This window comes from Plenodomus lingam (assembly GCF_022343315.1).
Source record: "Plenodomus lingam strain CAN1 chromosome Unknown contig_23, whole genome shotgun sequence".
In the NCBI taxonomy this organism is placed as follows: Eukaryota; Fungi; Ascomycota; class Dothideomycetes; order Pleosporales; family Leptosphaeriaceae; genus Plenodomus; species Plenodomus lingam.
In genome coordinates, this window is record NW_027093940.1 from 12,720 (window position 1) to 31,155 (window position 18,436).

Sequence of the window (18,436 nt, forward strand, 5' to 3'; positions counted from 1 at the left end):
CTAAGCATAAAACTAGAAAGACAAAGTTGCTACTAGAACTGCAAGAATTTAAGGACCTATTTAACAAGGAGTTAGCAAGCAGTTTGCTACCTTATTAAGGTAGTATAGATTACTATGTTTAGTTAACAACTCTTCTAGACAGAACCTAGCCTAACCCCCTATAGGGTCCCCTGTACCCTATATCGCGTAACTAATTACTAGAACTAAGAACACAACTTACTAGATTAATAGACAAGGGCTAGATCTAAGCAAGCTCTTCTATAGCTAGAGCTCTAGTATTGCTAGTAAAGAAGCTATTAGGAGGTTAGCGCCTCTATATAGATTACTAGATGCTTAATAGCATAATAATATTAGACTAATACCTACTACCACTTATTAAGGAAACTTTACACACACTATCTAGCGTAAATTAGTTTATAAAAGTGGATATTTACGCTGCCTTTTATAAAGTTAGAATAGTAGAAGGTTATAAGTCCTTAACAGCTTTCCGCACCTAGTTTAGGTTGTATAAATAGTTAGTATATCTATTTAGTCTTAGTAGTGCGCTATCTACTTTCTAACAATATATTAATACTACGCTTACAGAGTTACTTAGATTGTATGCAATAGCCTACCTTAATAATATCCTAATTTATTTAGGAGAAGACTAGTTTAACTATATAAAAAAAGTAAAGCGTGTACTTACGCTGTTAAAAGAAGCAGGACTACACCTAGACTTAGAGAAATGTGCTTTTAGTGTTAAGGAAGTACGCTACCTAGGCTATATTATTAAGGCAGGCAAATTACTTAGACCTAACCCTAAAAAGCTTAGGGTGGTATAGGAATAGGAATCCCCTAGGAATATAAGAGAGGTAAGGAGTTTTCTAGGTTTTACTAACTTCTACTATAATTTTATTACAAAGTTTTCTAAAGTAGTAGCACCTTTAAACTAACTAACTAGGAAGGACACCCTATTCTAATAGGGGGAGGAAGAATAGAGTGTATTTAATACACTAAAAAAGGCATTTATATCTAGACTAGTACTAACGTAATAAGACCTAGCTAAAGAAATGTTATTAGAAGCGGACTGTTTAGGATGCGCTCTTAGGGGTTGCTTGTCGCAAAAAGTTAGGGGCGTCTAGCGCCTAGTTACTTACTACTCTACAGCACTAACGCTAGAGAGATAAAACTATACTATATATAATAAGGAATTGCTAGCTATTATTAAGTGTCTTAAAAGCTAGTTAGTAGAATTATAGAGTGTTTATAAACTATTTATAATATTCACAGACTATAAAAACCTAAAGTATTTTACTAGCCTTTAAAGCTTAAGTAAGTAATAGTACTACTAGGTAGAGGAACTTTCTAAATATTAGTACATCCTATAGTATAGACCTAGCTATCTTGCAGGATAACCTAATACCTTAAGCAGGCAACTACAAGACTTAAACCCCTCTAAAGCAACACTACAGTTAGTAATACGCCCTAAATTAATTTAGGTTGCAGTGTTAGAAGCAGAGGAGGCGTCTAAGTTACTAAAGGGCGCTAGCCTTTTTACTAACCTGCACATGCAGACACTATAGGACAAAGCAGTATTAGAAGATAAGACATACTAAGTGCGTCTTAATACAGTTTAGAAAGGCACTAGGTCTTTCCTAGTTCTAGCTAATATAAAGCAACAGATTAGGGACTATACAATTAGCGCACACGGCACTTTACTTTAGAGGGGCGTTATTTAGTTACTAATATAGGAACCCCTTATAACTACTATTATATAGTAAGTATATAAATTAGGTTTAGCAGGATATCTAGGAAAGAATACAATATTTTAAATACTACGCCGTAACTATTATTAGGATAGAATGTTAGGAGATATTACGCGGTATATTTAGAACTACTATTATTATAGTGCTTATATCTCCTAGAAGCGCTAATAGGGTCTATTACAACCTATACTAGTTGCGTCATAATACTAGTCCTAAATATCCATAGATTTTATAGTTAACCTACCTGCAAAAGATAATAGCAAACCTTAGTACCTATTAGTTATTACTAACAGATTATCTAAATATATTTAGCTTAAAGCAACAGTCTCTATAGTAGCTAATTATTATGCAAGGATCTTCTAGAACAACTAGTAGTAGTTCTAGGGCTTCCTATCCTCTATTATTACTAACTAAGGTTCTAACTAGTTAGGATCTTTCTAGATAATGTTGTGCTAGATAATAAAGATAAACTAGTTACTGTCTACTACATACTACCCTTAGACAGACAGCGGGACAGAGCGGGTAAACTAAGAAGTGCAGGTAGTGCTGCGCATAATAGTATGCTTTAAGCAGACTAACTAGCCTAACTACCTACTAGCCTGCTAACTTGTACTTAATAATAGGGACTCTAGTATAACTAGTGTTAGCCTAAATCTACTTTTAAATAGGTATACTACAGACACGCTATAAAAGTTAATATTACTACTAGTAAAGCCTAAGAATCCTTATAGAGAGGCTGTAGCGTTCTTGTCGCACCTATAGAGGGGTGTAGAGCTAGCGCAAGCTGCTATTGCGTTCTAATAGCAATAACAATAGGAAATAACAAACTAGTCCTAACGCCTAGCTAAAAAGTTCCTAAAAGGTAATATAGTTTAGTTTGCAATACGCAATATAAAGATAAACTAACTAAGCAAAAAGTTTAACTAGCTATAGGTAAAGTACAAGGTAATAGAAGTTCCTACTCTACTTATAGTAGTATTAGACTTACTAGGAAGCTTATATAAGACTGTGCATATAGACCTGCTAGAGAGAGCTACTAATAACCTGCTACTAAGCTAGAAGCTTTAGGACTTATAACTAGGTCTAATAGTTACTCTAGAAAATAAAGATACAACGCTAGATAAATAGGAAGTAGAAGAGATCCTTTATACAAAGAATACAAGAGGAAAAGGGAAGCATTAAGTCCTAGTAAAATAGAAGGGTTATATTAATCTAATATAGCACCTGCTAGAGGTAGTGCAGGATACTAAGGCTCTAGACAGGTTTAAGGAATAGTATAGGGATGCCGCGCATAATAATAGCCTAATATACATAAAAACTAGGAAGTAAGGGCAAAAGGAAACTAGAATAATAACTTAGACCTTTATTACAATTAAGAAGTAGAAAGGTATTAGAGAAATCTTTTAATTATCCTTATAACACTCTAAGCAAGTGCCCTGCTACTAAAGTTTTATAATATATCTAATAATTAGGTAGTAGTATCTATACTATTACTATCTATAACTAACCCCCCCCTAGCCCCCCCTAAACTATTATTTATATTATTCTAACGCCTCTACGTCTCTTAGCAATAGTAGTGACGCTTGCGCGTAGCGCAGGTAGGGGACGACTTAGTTAACAAGTATAAGCGGCGGTAGTAGCAGTGGCGTAAGGAGGGTGGTGCTTTAACAGTTTACTAACGCGTAGCACCCTAGGCCTAAAGAAAGTAAATATTAGAATATATATAAAGGGAATAAAGGGAAATTAATACTAATAATAAGAGTCTTAATACCGCAGGTAGTGCGCTTAGCAGCGCTCTTAAGTTTATTAATACAAAGGTTAGTTTAGGCCTAGGTCTTGTTTATACGCTAGTTAATATGCTAGAAGGTAACACTAGTAGCAGCGGCAAGCTATATAATATTATTGTTGCTATAACTACTACGCAAAGGCGTAACAGCAGACTAAAGTAGAAACGCTAGAGCACTAGTAGCAGACAGAATAATAGCACTAAGCTAATACTAATTATAGGCGCGTAAGTAGGCAGTAGGGGCAAGTAGAGCAATAGCGTTATTAGTTTAAGCCCTAGATATAAGATCCTTAAAATAATAGTAGAGCTAGTAGAATTATAGCACAAACTAGTAATAGGTGCCTTTAGTAGGTTTCCCTATAAAAGTGCTAAGGGTCCCCTTCTTTGCAATATAAAGGCAATCCTCCTAGTAACTATAATAAAACTAAAGCTAGTTATAGAGGGCTTAGTAAACGTTAGGATTATTAGCAAGGATAGCTTCTAACTAAGTACAAGTCTTGTAGCTACAACAGCAGGACTTATATAAGCACCCTAGATATAGTTAGAACTTACTACAAAGAAAATAAAAAATTAAGGGGAACTTACTACTACCTTCCTAATAGTCACACTTGCTAAAGAGATAAAGCTAGTTAATACACTAATTATAGGGAAGTGGCTTTACAAAACTACTATTATATTCCTTATTATCTAAGTTACTAGAAATAATAAAGCTACTAAGTAACTAGGTTTAGGGAGATGTGTGCTGAATAAAAAGTTAGTGCAGGGAACATAGGGAGAACGTTAGAAGTACACACCTTATCCTAGTAGGCCTAGCGTAGGGTCTAACCGCCTTATAGTAGATCCCTACTACTAGCACTAGTAGCGGTAGACAATAATATAATAGGGGCTAGATAGGCAGGATTAATAGAAAAAGAGTAGAGAGAGGGCTAATTAGTAGGGAGAATCTGTTGTGTAACAAGTAAGTTTAGGAAATTTATAGTAGGGTAGGACAGCTATATTAGAACTTTTATAGTAGGGTGCTAAAACAAGTGCATAGACGCCACGCGCGCGTACTGCTTAACATATAGGCCTGTTATAAATTAGGAAGGAACACAAAGATATAATAACAAAACTAAAAAACATAGCAATAAAGCCTAATACAGATTATAGAGGACAAAGACATAACCCTAGACCCCTAGAAAGACAATTTTACAATAGGTTATAGGGGAAGGTTAGGGGTATGTAAAGGGCTTAGGCTTATGCCTAAGCCTAGGTCTAACACAAGACAGACCAAGTCTAACACCACTACTAAGCGAACACACTAGACACCTATAAAAAGGCGTGGAGGGCTTATCTCTCCTTTAAGATACTAAATACTATTATCAACGCTTATTGTATTCTTCCCTTAAGGCCAGTCTATAACAACGCTCTATAATAGCCTTACGCTTAGTAGTAGCGCGCTCTTCTTTAGTAGTAGTAGCTTTAGCAATAGTAGCTTTAGCAGCGTAAGAGGTAATAAGGGTAGTATAGGTAGAGTAAGTATAACTAGTAGATTTTAACTTTAACTAAGATATAGGTTAGTAGGGATATAAGTATAGTTTAGATCTTTAGAGTTATATAATCTTATAATTTAAGCTATAGTAAAAATTATAGTTAGGTAGATAGAGTTATAGAGCTTAGTCTAGATAATATCTAAGCGCGTAAGCGCAGGCTAAATAAGGAAGGCGCGCTAGGTAGTATCTAAAGGGTACGCTAATTTAACCCTTTAGATATATAACGCTCTAATTAGCTATACTACCTACTAACCACAAGCGTAACTATAACAAAAATCCACCTATACCTAGGGGGTGTGTTATAGGAGGGATATTAACTAGATTATAGAGTATCTTAATCTAATTAATCCTAATTAACACCTATGTATAACCTACTATCTAATTAACTACTAGCTTACTGCTAAGTGCCTAATAAGAAGTAGGAGCTCTAGTAAGGAAGGTTTACTAATTATTTACCTTCTAGTAAGGGTAGCTAAAGCTCTATATATTTAAGTCTAATCGTAGTCGATACCATCTAATAATCTATCTCCTAAATTATTCCTAACCTTAGTGATCTAGATATCCACAGTTACTTAGTAGCTTTATTATTTCTAGTAACTTAGATAATAAGGAATATAATAGTAGCTTTATAAAGCTACTTCCCTATAATTAGTAGATTAACTAGCTTTATCTCTTTAGCAAGTGTAACTATTAGGAAGGTAGTAGTAAGTTCCCCTTAATTTTTATTTTCTTTATAGCAAGTTCTAACTATATCTAGGGCGCTTATATAAGTCCTACTATTATAGCTATAAGACTTATACTTAGTTAGAAGCTATCCTTACTAATAATCCTAATATTTACTAAGCCCTTTATAACTAGCTTTAGTTTTATTATAGTTACTAGGAGGATCGCCTTTATATTATAAAGAAGGGGACCCTTAGCACTTTTATAGGGAAACCTACTAAAGGCACCTATTACTAGTTTATACTATAGTTCTACTAGCTCTACTATTATTTTAAGGATCTTATATTAAGGGCTTAAACTAATAATACTATTACTCTACTTGCCCCTACTACCTACTCGCGCGGCTATAATTAGTATTAGCTTAGTGCTATTATTCTATCTACTACTAGTACTCTAGTTTTTCTACTTTAGTCTACTATTACGCCTTTATATAGTAGTTATAGCAATAATAATATTATATAGCTTACTACTACTACTAGTATTACCTTCTAGCGTATTTACTAGTGTATAAACAAGACCTAGGCCTAAACTAACCTTTATATTAATAAGCTTAAGAGCGCTACTAAGCGCACTACCTATAGTATTAAGACTCTTATTATTAGTATTAATTTTACCTTATTCCCTTTATATCTATTCTAATATTTACTTTCTTTAGGCCTAGGGTGCTACACGTTAGTAAACTATTAAAGTACTACCTTTCTCCTACTACTACTACTACTACTATTTGTACTTGTTAACTAAGTCTTCCCCTACCTGCGCCACGCGTAAGTGTTACTACTATTACTAAGAGATATAGAGGCGTTAGAATAATATAAATAATAGTTTAGGGGGGGCTAGGGGGGGGTTAGTTATAGATAGTAATAGTATAGACACTACTACCTAATTGTTAGCTATATTATAAAAACTTTAGTAGTAGGGCACTTGCTTAGAGTCTTATAAGGATAAATAAAAGATATCTATAATACCTTTCTACTTCTTAATTATAATAAAGGTTTAAGTTATTATTTTAGTTTTCTTCTACCCTTACTTCCTAGCATTTTAGGTGCGGTGTAGGTAGAAAATTCCTAAGGATCCCTATAATTACTAGCTTTGCCTATTATAGTTGCTAGCACTTACTATACTACTATTATTCCTTATTAACACTATTATAGTGTTTGCATATCTATAATTTTGCGCCTCTTCTATAATTTCTAGCTACTTAAGGGATTAAATAGACGTTGCTAAATTACTATAAGTATAGGAAACTATAGTGTTAATAGCTGCTATATAGCTTTCCCTAGTTTTAATAACTAAGTTTGCGTCTAGGTTTTAGTATTCCTTGCTAAGCTAGCTTTTGCTATCTACTATACTTTTGCTATCTAGCGTCCTTTTGCTAGTTTTAGTAGCAAAGTTTATATAAAAGTTTTAATATTCCTTACTAAGCTAGCTTTTACTATCTAGCGTACTTTTGCTATCTAGCATCCTTTTACTAGTTTTAGTAGCAAAGTTTATATAAAGGTTTGAATATTCCTTACTAAGCTAGCTTTTACTATCTAGCGTACTTTTGCTATCTAGTGTCCTTTTGCTAGTTTTAGCAGTAAAGCTTGTGCAAAAGTTTTAATGTTCCTTGCTAAGCTAGCTTTTGCTGTCTAGCGTCCTAACGCACAAGCTAATTTTTTGGTACTTTGACAGCAAAAGTTCGCCAACCAATATCCTTAGTCTATAGCTATCGCGCTAAGAGAGATTAAGTAATACTAGGAAAGCACTAAGCTCCTCCTCTACAAGCTGCTATTCTCTTAACTTGTACGTGAGATTACTAATAACATAGGTTAGCTAAAGGACTATTGCTTCTAGAGGTATGCAATCAAAGCTATTTAAGAATCTACAGAAGCTTTTCTTATTAGGTATTTAGAAGGTATATCTTTGTAAAAGTATACCTAGTTAATACTATAGCTAATAAAATAGACTGCAATATAAATACAATTTATGCAAAGAGGGTAACTATTTAGGCTAAGGATTTATAGCTAGTAAAGTACTACTATTAGAAATTTAGTAGGAAAGACTTTACTTAGGGTTTCTATATATATGTAGCAAAGGATTACACAGTTCTTATATAGATTAACTAAGCTCTATACTATAATAAATACCTATAATAAATGCCTATAACACATACCTGTAATATATACCTATAATAGATGCCTATAATAGATGCCTATAATAGATAACTATAATAGATGCCTAAGATACATGCCTATTATATATATACTATAAGTAGATTACGTAAGACCCTAGACTTAACCTAAGCCTAAGCTCTATGTAACCTAACCCTACCCTAAGCCTATAGCCTATGCGACCTAAACCTAACCTAAGCCTATAGCCTGTGCGAAAATTTGTGGTTAGGTTTAGGTTAGGTTTAGGGTCTCACATAAGCTAACCTAACCTATACCTAACCTATACCTATTTACTATCCTAACTACCTACCTACGTTATTACACTCCTAACTAAGAATAAAGTAGTGTAAGCAATTATAAAAATACTTAGTTCTACTATTAGCCTTCTAACAAGTAAAGATACTACACTCCTAATCATTAAAAACTAGTATTAGGTAACCTAGCTTCCCTAGATACTAATATTACCTATTAGCAAATGTATTAATATAGTAGATATAGGACTAGTTAGTAAAGGCCCTATCTAATATTATAGAATTACCTATAGTAGTTATATAAAGACGATAAAAGTATATAAAGTAGTAGAATAAAAATTCTATAAGCTAAATTAGTAATAAATATAGCTATAATAGCCCATAATAGCCTACAATAACTACTTTAGAAAGAATAAAAGAAGGAATAAACCCTAGGGAAATAATTACTAAATAAGGTAGGTAAGGGGTAGAGTAAAGGAGTAGGGGCAGGATTTAAGCTAGGGGTAGGCCTAGTTTTATATAGGTAATAGTAATAGTAGCTAGTAAGCTAGTAAAGTTAGTATGTAAAGGTAAAGGTAAAGGTAGAAGCTAGACATTCTAACCTTACCTTAGAAATAAGTAAATTAAGGATTAGTACTAGAGTAGGCTATAATAGCCTACTATAGCCTTATAGAAGGTATATAGTCTTTAGATAACCTATAATCTATTTAGTTAAGCTAGTTAATCTAATATCCCTGAAGAGGGGGGATAATATTAGGATATAAGGCTCTACTAGCCCTAGAGCCTTAGATATAGCCTAGGTTAGCCTAGGCTAGATAGATTACATAATTATATGTAGTATAAATACCTATAAGAATTAATATATATAGTATTAATTTATTTAATATATAATTAATACCTATTATCCTAATCTACTAGTGAACCTCTATCACACACTATAACGTCTTATAGATTGTGCCAAGCCCCTGAAAATGTATAGGTCCACGCAGCGTTATCAGGAAGGGTAATAGTAACAGTTTGAACATGGGCTGGCATGGGATTGACGTCTCTAGAGTGTATTGGGGATTCAAAAGCTGAAATTGAAGCTCCAGCTATAAATTCGCCGCTGAGGCGAGCGCCTGTACTGATCATTCCAATTTCGAATTCGGCTTGGAAGTGGCCATTGACAGTTTCATAAGTCCAGGCGCGATACTGATATCGGTGATTAGGTTCTCCATCATGAATGAAGGGACATTCCCTTTCGTTTGGGACATGGTTGGCGGGGAAGTGGTATTGAATCATTAAATGATCGAGAGGAATCGTAACGTCGAGTGCTGCTCTGCGTGCTGTAACCAGATTTGCAAGACACCAGTCGGCCCCTCGTGGGGTTAGTTGGGAAAATTCGTTGGGCGTAGGTGAGCAAAATGCTATTGCGAAGAAGAGGAGGATAATACTAATAGAGTACATAATGTATAATATAGTAAATAGGAAAAGTGTATAGACTTAAAACAAATCTAGATACTACAATTTTATATAGCTATTAGTCCGCCCATGTTGGCGTAGTAAAAGGTATAAGTAGGGTTAGGGTTTGCCTTATGTAAGACCTAATATCTTATCTTATGTAAGACCTAATATCTTATCTTATGTAAGACCTAAGATCTTATCTTATGTAAGACGTACTATCTTATCTTATGTAAGACGTACTATCTTATCTTATGTAAGACGTACTATCTCATCTTATGTAAGACCTAATATCTTATGTTATGTAAGACCTACTATCTTATCTTATGTAAGACGTACTATCTTATCTTATGTAAGACGTACTATCTCATCTTATGTAAGACCTAATATCTTATGTTATGTAAGACCTACTATCTTATCTTATGTAAGACGTACTATCTTATCTTATGTAAGACGTACTATCTCATCTTATGTAAGACCTAATATCTTATGTTATGTAAGACCTACTATCTTATCTTATGTAAGACCTAATATCTTATTTTATATAAGACCTAACATCTTACTTTATATTAACTAATCTATTCAACTATACTTCTAAGTATTAATTAGGTTAGGGTTATACCGCTAACTATAGCGCAATAGTAGCATAAAATAACGCTACTAAGCTACAATATAATATACGCAATACTAAAATTCTATGTATATAGCTTAAGAGAAGAAGCCTTCCCTCTAAATTGCTATTGTTCGATTTACTCAAAAGCTTTATTTGCTTAATTTATTCCACTATCCTCTCAATGTTTATCTCTGCAATCCTAATATTATCTCTTGCTCTCCTCTGGTATGCTATAGCACTTATAACGCAAAAACGCTTTTACCATTATAGCCCACACTAACTATGGTGTTCCTTTGACATAGCTTAGGTGACATGCACCAGTACTGTGCCTGTCAAAGGATAAGAGCAGGACCTATTCATACTACAGCAACCCTTGCTATTGCAAAGCAGTGCAACAACAAGTTTGTACTAGGTACGCCTTCTCTGTAATTAGACTATCTATGCTTAACTCCGTTTATAACTTTAAATAGCTCAGTCAAATGACCATACCTGGGTAAAGCATACACCAGGCCCTAATTGGCCTGGCATCTATGTAAGTTGTATCTATATTAATAGGGGTATAATATTCTAACATAAGCTTAGTTATCACTAAAAAGCAAAGCTATAGAGATTGATGGAGATTACTTTCACTCATTATGTATTTCAGCTGGTGCAGCGGCGAGCACCTGTTTTAACTGCAAAAACGCTCCCCAGATTAGTGAATTTGGAGGCATTATGTGTTGGTCATAGACGTATTGTTCACTTTACTAGTTTGTTATGTAATCACTTATGCCTAGAGCACTATAGTGCAAAATGGTTATAGTAGAGTAGTGTCCTAGGGGTATACTAGATACGCATAAATAGTTCGCAATATTAAAATATTATTAATATCTCGCCATATACATTATAATATTAGGTAGGGTTATAGTATTTACTTTGCCCTGTTTTAGTAAATGTTATACACAGCGCAGTTATAAACTAGTAGATATATCTAAGCTACAAGTTTACTATTTGTTAATAATAACATTAAGTAGTGTATAAATAATACACTAAATAGTTATATTAGGTAAGGTTATAGTAAGAGTAATATTAAGAGTTTTTAGGTAACTAATTATATATATAATACATTATTACATATCCTATCTATAGGATTAACCTACGTAATAGATAGGCTAAAGTCTACCTAATTAATATCCCTAAAGTGTAACGACGCAGGTAGGTAGGGCATCCAAAAGGTATCCTATGCGACTTAAAGGCATATAGGAGTGCGCGTCTATATAGAAAAGGATAAGATTCCTACACCTATAGGTCTTGTATAAAAGGACAAGAAGTACATGCCTATCCTAATATAGGCGAGCTACTCTCTATATATATTAGTAAGTTAGGCCTTTATTAGGCCTAATTTAGTATAGAATAATAGGCAAGTAATTCTACCTTATTATTACACTACCCCCTCTAATAGAGAAAGGATAGTCCCTATCCTTAGGATTAGGTTCAGATCCCTTATAAAAGAAGAGTTCTTGCAAAATAATTCCACCTTTACCTCTACCTTTACCTTTACTTCCTGTTCCTAGGGCACAGACCCTTATCTATAGCCTACCTATATCTAGCCCTCTACCTACTAACTTTCTTATTCCTATATCCCTAATTTTTTAAAACCTTTACTCTATATTACCTAAAATCTAGTAAGTATTTAATCTATATAATTAAGTAGTTGCTAATCTAAATTAGCACCGTCTATTATACTAGTACTAGTCCTACTAGGAGCTCTACCTATTGCCCATCGCGCTCTCTATATAAGAGCTATTAGGGCTATAGCTAGGGGCAACTTTAATAACTTTAATTTTAAGTCTAACAATTCTAAGAAATACTAGTACTATATTTCTTAGAACAAGTATTATAATCTAGTTAGTATCTAAGTCTAATAGGGTTCCTTTTCTAATCCTAATAGATTCCTTCTTAGATTATCTATAAGTTCTCTACCCTTAGGGGTGCTCTAGATAAATACTATAGCCTAGTCGCAAACCCTCCTAAAGGGTATAAGACTAAGGAGATATAAGAGGCATTTTAGCTAGATATTAAGTAGTTTAAGGCTACTATTTAATAAGCTGCCTAAAACCTAGCTAAATACCTTATAGTTGCTAATTCTTAGACTAAGGGTATAGAAGCTACCTATTACGCTACCTTATCTAAATTACGTTAGCTTTGTAATAGTATCTTTAACATAGTCTTAGTAGTTAAGGGTATATTAAGGGCTATTAACAAACTTAAGGAGGAAATAGTAGCGAATTAGGAGGCAACGTAGATGGCTTTAGCCTTGCTAGAGGCAACTATTAAGAAGATAGCTAAAACGGTTCTAACTCCTGCCCCTGCTCCTAAGCTAGCCGCGCTAGTTGCTAAGAAGCTGGCTAAAGGGCCTAAACTAGGCAGGATTAAAGTTAATTTAGAGTTAGACCTAGGTTCTAATAGAGTAATAGACACTAAATAAAAGGGTTTCTAAGGGGTAGTGTCCTAGGAACCTTAAGAGTTCTAAGATAGGTCTAAATAGGATAGGATAATAAATAACAGCAAGAATAATAGTAATAGATAGTAATTAGTAGGTTAATCTATATCTAAATATAATATAATTTAGATCCTATATTAGATATAATTATTATAAAGTAATATTAGATTCTCTTTACCTTTTTCCTAGGCTTAAATCTATTTAGTTAAGCTGCGTAGGGGACCTAGCTAATTTAGATACTATTAGTAGAATACCTATAATTTATAGGGAGCTCCTATAAAGTTAGAGGCAGGATACTAAATAGGATTAGGATTATATCTAACCTACTTAACCTTATATTTTAGCTAAGATTAATATAATTTACTAGCTAGGATTTCTTCTACCTCTTGTTCCTCTATACTATATATAGGGGTACTAGGGGGCTTTAGAGCCTCTTATCTAGGTAATAGGTCTTAGGGATCTTTATATAGTATATTAGGCGAAAAAATATTATAGATCTTAGAGCTAGGTAGTAATTAGAGGTAATACGCGTTTCCTACTTGTTCTAATACCTTAAAGGGACCTTTCTAGTATTTAGATAGTTTTTAGCTAGGTTATAAAATAGCAAGATTAGTAGTAGATAAATAAATATAGTTACTAACCTTCTAGTTAACTAGATAGTAATAGCAATTAGTAGTAGAGCGTATTAAGTCCTAAGCTCTTTCTATATTCTCTTTAGCAATCTTCTATATATTATATATCTAAGTAGTAAGTAATAAGGCATCCTTATAGTTTAGTTTCTCTAGTATACTAGATAGGGTCTATTCTAGTTTCTAATACTAGCTTTACTTTAGTAAGGAGCTAATAAGGAGCTAATATAGAGCTATCCTAATAGATAAATAGGGAAGAGTATATTAGGCACAGTCTATTATAGGTAATAACTTGCTTTAGTTATCCTAGTAATAGGATATAAAAGGCCTTAGTCTCTAATTAATATACTTATTTATAATCTTAGTTTATCTATTAGTTTATTTATAGTAGGTAGTAGAGAGCTTAACTTTACTGCCTATAATCTAATAAAACTTAGACTAGAAACTAGATATAAAGTAAGGGCCTTAATTAGAAATAATAGTATCTAGAGTGTGTCTAAATTAGTACACCTACTACACAAATAAGGTAGCTATACCTTAGGCGTCTATAGTTTTATAGTAAGGGATAGTAATAGATTACTTTAATAGGTAATTAATAATAACTATAATCTAATTATAACTAAGTTAATCCTAGGGAAAATCCTTAAAATTAATGTATAGGTGCTATATTAGTAGACTAGGGATAGGAAGGGGGTAGAGTATGCTAGGGAGTTAGTATTATCTTAGGTACCCTTTCCTATATAGGATATAGTTATAAATATAGCGTTTATAAGTTATCTCTATACCTTTCTAGTAGTATTATTAGGCTAGAATCTAATAGGTTTTAGTAGCTAATAGGTAGGTAGTAGATACTTAATTATAAGCTTTATAAATTAGTCTAGTATATAGGACTAATCTAGCAGGCACGCAAAGTTAATCCTAGTAGAGAAGCAATCTATTTTCTACCTAATAGTGCTTAGGTAACTCTAATCTTTCTATTAGAAATAAGGACCTATTTTCTTAAAGAAGAGATTTAAGAAGTTCTAGGGATCTAAGAGTTATAGGGTTCTAAACTACTATAATTAAAGCAAGGATTAGTAAGGAACAATTAGCTAGGTAGTCTTGCGCTAAGTTAGAGTTAATTTAGGGGTATAACCTATCTAGGGTAATTATTACTTATAAGCAATTATCTCTTTAAGTAGTCTTAAGGTTAATTATATCCTATTCCCTTCTACGTAGGATATTAGCTTAGGCGTTATAAGATCTAGGAGTATACTTAATTTAGAAGTTAAAGAGACTTATAACCTCTAGCTATCTAGCTTGCCTAGCACTAAGGACTTTAGTAGATATAAAGTACTCTAGTGCCTAGTAGTCTGTGTATACTCTAATAAGGTGCTAAGTACTAGTTAGGTTAGCATACTATTTCTTAAAAGCGCAGATTATTATAAACAATTCTTTGTTATAGATTTCCTAGTTAAGTTTAGAACTAGTAAGGGTCTAACTAAAGAAGGATATAGGGTACTATTTCCTATTAGGATGCTCCTATAAGAGGATAGCTGCAATAACTCTATTAGAGGCGTCTATCTCTAGTTTCAGAGGGTACTTAGGATAGAAGTGAGCTAATCTTAGGATTGCTAGCAGGGCATTCCTAAGCTAGTTAAAGGCCTATTAATATTCTAAAGTCTATACAAATAGGGTAGCAGGGCTCTAGAGAGTAGTTAAGGGCTTAGCTATCTTAGAGAAGTTTTCTACAAATTGCTAGTAGAATCTAGTAAATCCTAGGAAGGACTTTACTCTAGTTATTATCTTAGGAGCGGACTAGTTTTAGAGTACTTTAACTTTATTAGGATCTACCTCTAAGCCTTTGTTAGTAAGGATATATCTAAGGTAACAGGTATAGGTTATATAGAATTTGCTTTTCTTAATATTAGCCTATAATCTAGTAGAATAAAGACACTTAAGGACTTTTTAAATATAGTCCTTATAAGTAATAAGGTCTTTAGAGTAGATAAGGATATTATCTAGATAGGCGATGTAGAAGTTATCTAAATAATCTATTAGTATATTATTTATATAGCGCTAATAGGTTATAGGTCTGTTATATAGCCTAAATAGTAGGACTTTGTATTTATAGGCACTATACCTAGTGCGGAAAGTAGTGTACTCCTCTAAGTTAGGGTCTATTTAGATCTTATTAAAGGCAGCATAAATATCTAGCTTTATAAAGATTTTAGCTTTAGCTAGCTAGGATAGTAGATTATCTATATAGGGTATTAGATACGCGTCCTTTTGCGTTAAGCTATTAAGCTTATAGTAATCTATATAGATCCTAAGGCCTCTATTTAGCTTCTTAATATATAGGATAGGAGAGGTAAATAGGCTCTAACTAGTCTTAATAAAGCCTTTCTATAGGTGCTCTTATATATATTCCTTAGTAGCCTAGAGTTCCTTAGTATTTTAATAATAGAGGGGACTCTAGTAGTTTAGAAGGGGTTCCTCTAGGATTATCTTATATTTATAAGGCTAGTAAATTAGAAGTTTATTAGCCTTAGCCTTATTAAAGACGTCCTAATAGGAGTTATAGTTAGATAGGAGCTTCTAATCTAATAAGGTGTGGTTAAGAGTATCCTATTTAGATAGGGTTTAGATCTAACGCTTAATCTTGTACAGGCTAGTAGTAAAGAATTTATTAGAAGATTTTTTTATATAAATATAGAAAGTATTAGTAGAAATAGTAGTAATTTAAAATTTTGCAGGTAGGGTAATAGTTAGTAATTAGACTAGGGTAGGTAGTGTAATAGGTTTAGTAGTAGCCCTATAAGTAGCTAGAATTTTAAGTATACTACGTATCCTATTAATTAAACTAGGACTATTTTAGTTCTAGTTCTCCTCTTAATCCTAAAGGGCGTCTCTTTATAAGATATTATAGGTAACTAGAGTAGATAGCACTTGCTAGTAGAGTTGTACTAGAATTAGAGGTGTATAGTTGTAGGTTAGAGGATATTTCTCTAGCTAGATTAGTTAAGATTTATCTGTATTAATTAGGATTTAGAACTATTTTAGCTAGTATTGTCTAATAATACAATCCTAAGAACCTAAGTCTACTATTATAAAGGGGTAGTTATAAACCTTTTAGCTACTAACTATTATATAAAGCTAAATATAGTAGGTAACTAGGGAGGTAATCTAATCCTAGAACCCTTTAATAGTAAGCTTATATAGTAGCTTTTAGATAGGTACCCTAAGCGTAGAAGAGATATTATAAGTATTTTTTAAATTAAGAAATAAGTAACCTTAGGCCCTAGTATCTACTAAAGTGTTTAGGTAAATACTAGATCTATTAAGGTATAGGGTTGTATATACAAGTAAATAGGAACTAACAAATAATTTAGTTAAGCAAAGGTTTAATAGGTTATATTAAGTTAGGCCTAGGAAGGAGGATGCTCCTAGGTGTTGTTGTTTCCTATCTAATAGCTATCTAAATTAGTTAATTTAGCAGTTTCTTCTTCCTTAGAGTTCTTAATAACCTATTCTATATCTATAGCCTAAATCCTAGGGGGTTTAAGGTAGTTACTAGAGAAGTGCCTAGGCTTTCTATAATTATAGCAAGTTCCTGTTATAGTAGTGCTAGGAATAGCTAGCGTAGTAGATAGGGGTTAATTAGTTTAAGGGATAGTGCCTTATTATTATAAGTAGAGTATATAAGGTTTAGCTATTAAAGGCCTATTATTAGGTTTCTAATTAGCGTCTAAATAGGACTAGTTTCTAGAGTGTTAGAAAGGGGTTAGTCCTTTTCTAGATAATAAAGTAGTCTATATAAGAGTAGATAAGGTAGGGTATAAGTAGTATTCTATATTAAAAGTAGTAAGATAATCTACTATAGTCTTAAAATTATTATACTAATTTTGTTAAAAAGCAAGGTTTAGCATCCTTAGGGAAGGTATAATCTTTATCTAGAGGTAGTAATACTACTCTAATTAGGGTACTTCTCCTCTAATAGCAAGACTCTAGAATTATAACTTAAAAGTAGGGAATATCTCTATATTAGTTATATATAGGCAGTTAAATATGGTCTAACTCTTAGCTATCTTATTTTTAGTAATAAAGTAAGTTTAAAGGAGGGTAATTATATCTTTAGCTTTTTAGAACTAAAGACTTAAGGAGTTAGATAGGTAAAATAGCTCTAAGTACTCTCTTGCTAGTCCTAAGTAGTGTCCCTAGACTAACGCTATCCGCGCTCTAGAAGAGGGGTAGTAATTAGCGTTTATCTCTAGCTAATCCTATATAGACGCTTGCTATTATCTAAAAGTAGGATTAGTACTATTACTAAGGGTAGAGATATTTAGCATCTTTTTAGATTATTTTTTTAGCTTTTATAGTATATACTATAGGGTTTAATATAGAAGCTAAAGACTAGCTAGGTTAGGTAGTACCCTATATCTCCTTATAGAGGGAGGTGTTGTATAGCTAATTAGTAAGTTACTTAACTTATTCCTCTAACCTCTCCTTTTTAGATAGGGTTAATATATATTTATCTTTAAGGGAGGTGTTACTTTAAGATTTCTTAGGAGCATAAGGTACCTTAAGAGAGGGATAGGAAGTAGGTCCTTCTAGGAGAGCGTTATTAATTAAGTCTCCCTTATCTAATTTGTTTCTATTAGTAAATAGGCTTTTAAAGGTAGCTAAACTAGATACCCTTTCTTTGCCTTTATCTAATATTTTAGTAGTTAATAAGAATATTAAATCTTTTCTTTAGGGGTTAGTTATAGATAGATAGCAGCTTTGCCTTAGATTCCTCTAGGCTTTTAGGAGTGTCTAGGTCTCTACCTTAACGCAATCTAACGCGATTTTTCTAAAGGTAATCTAGCACTACTTATAGGTCTAGAAGTCTAAGCCTATAGGCTTTAGTTATTAGAAGTTCTAATAGCTATTCTAACTATAGAGTTATAGGGTTAGATAACTACTAGAACTAAGTTAGTAGCTTAAAATAACAATACATGCGATATTCTTAAATACTATTACTAGCTAGGATAATATTCTTCTTATAATATAACAACTTAGGTAGGTAGGGCATCTAAAAGGTATCCTACATAACTTAAAGGCATA

At 32.9% G+C, this 18,436-nt stretch overlaps 1 protein-coding gene across 1 annotated transcript; it reads left to right on the top strand.

The window, feature by feature from the left end:
• The first annotated feature begins 10,264 nt into the window (after positions 1-10,264).
• On the top strand, positions 10,265-11,109 carry IAQ61_005725 (uncharacterized protein). The gene is made up of 4 exons (XM_066096910.1): positions 10,265-10,465; positions 10,543-10,652; positions 10,711-10,772; positions 10,823-11,109. The coding sequence occupies exons 1-4, from the start codon at positions 10,422-10,424 to the stop codon at positions 10,967-10,969; spliced, it is 363 nt and encodes a 120-aa protein (XP_065952902.1). The 5' UTR covers positions 10,265-10,421; the 3' UTR covers positions 10,970-11,109.
• Positions 11,110-18,436: the final 7,327 nt, after the last annotated feature.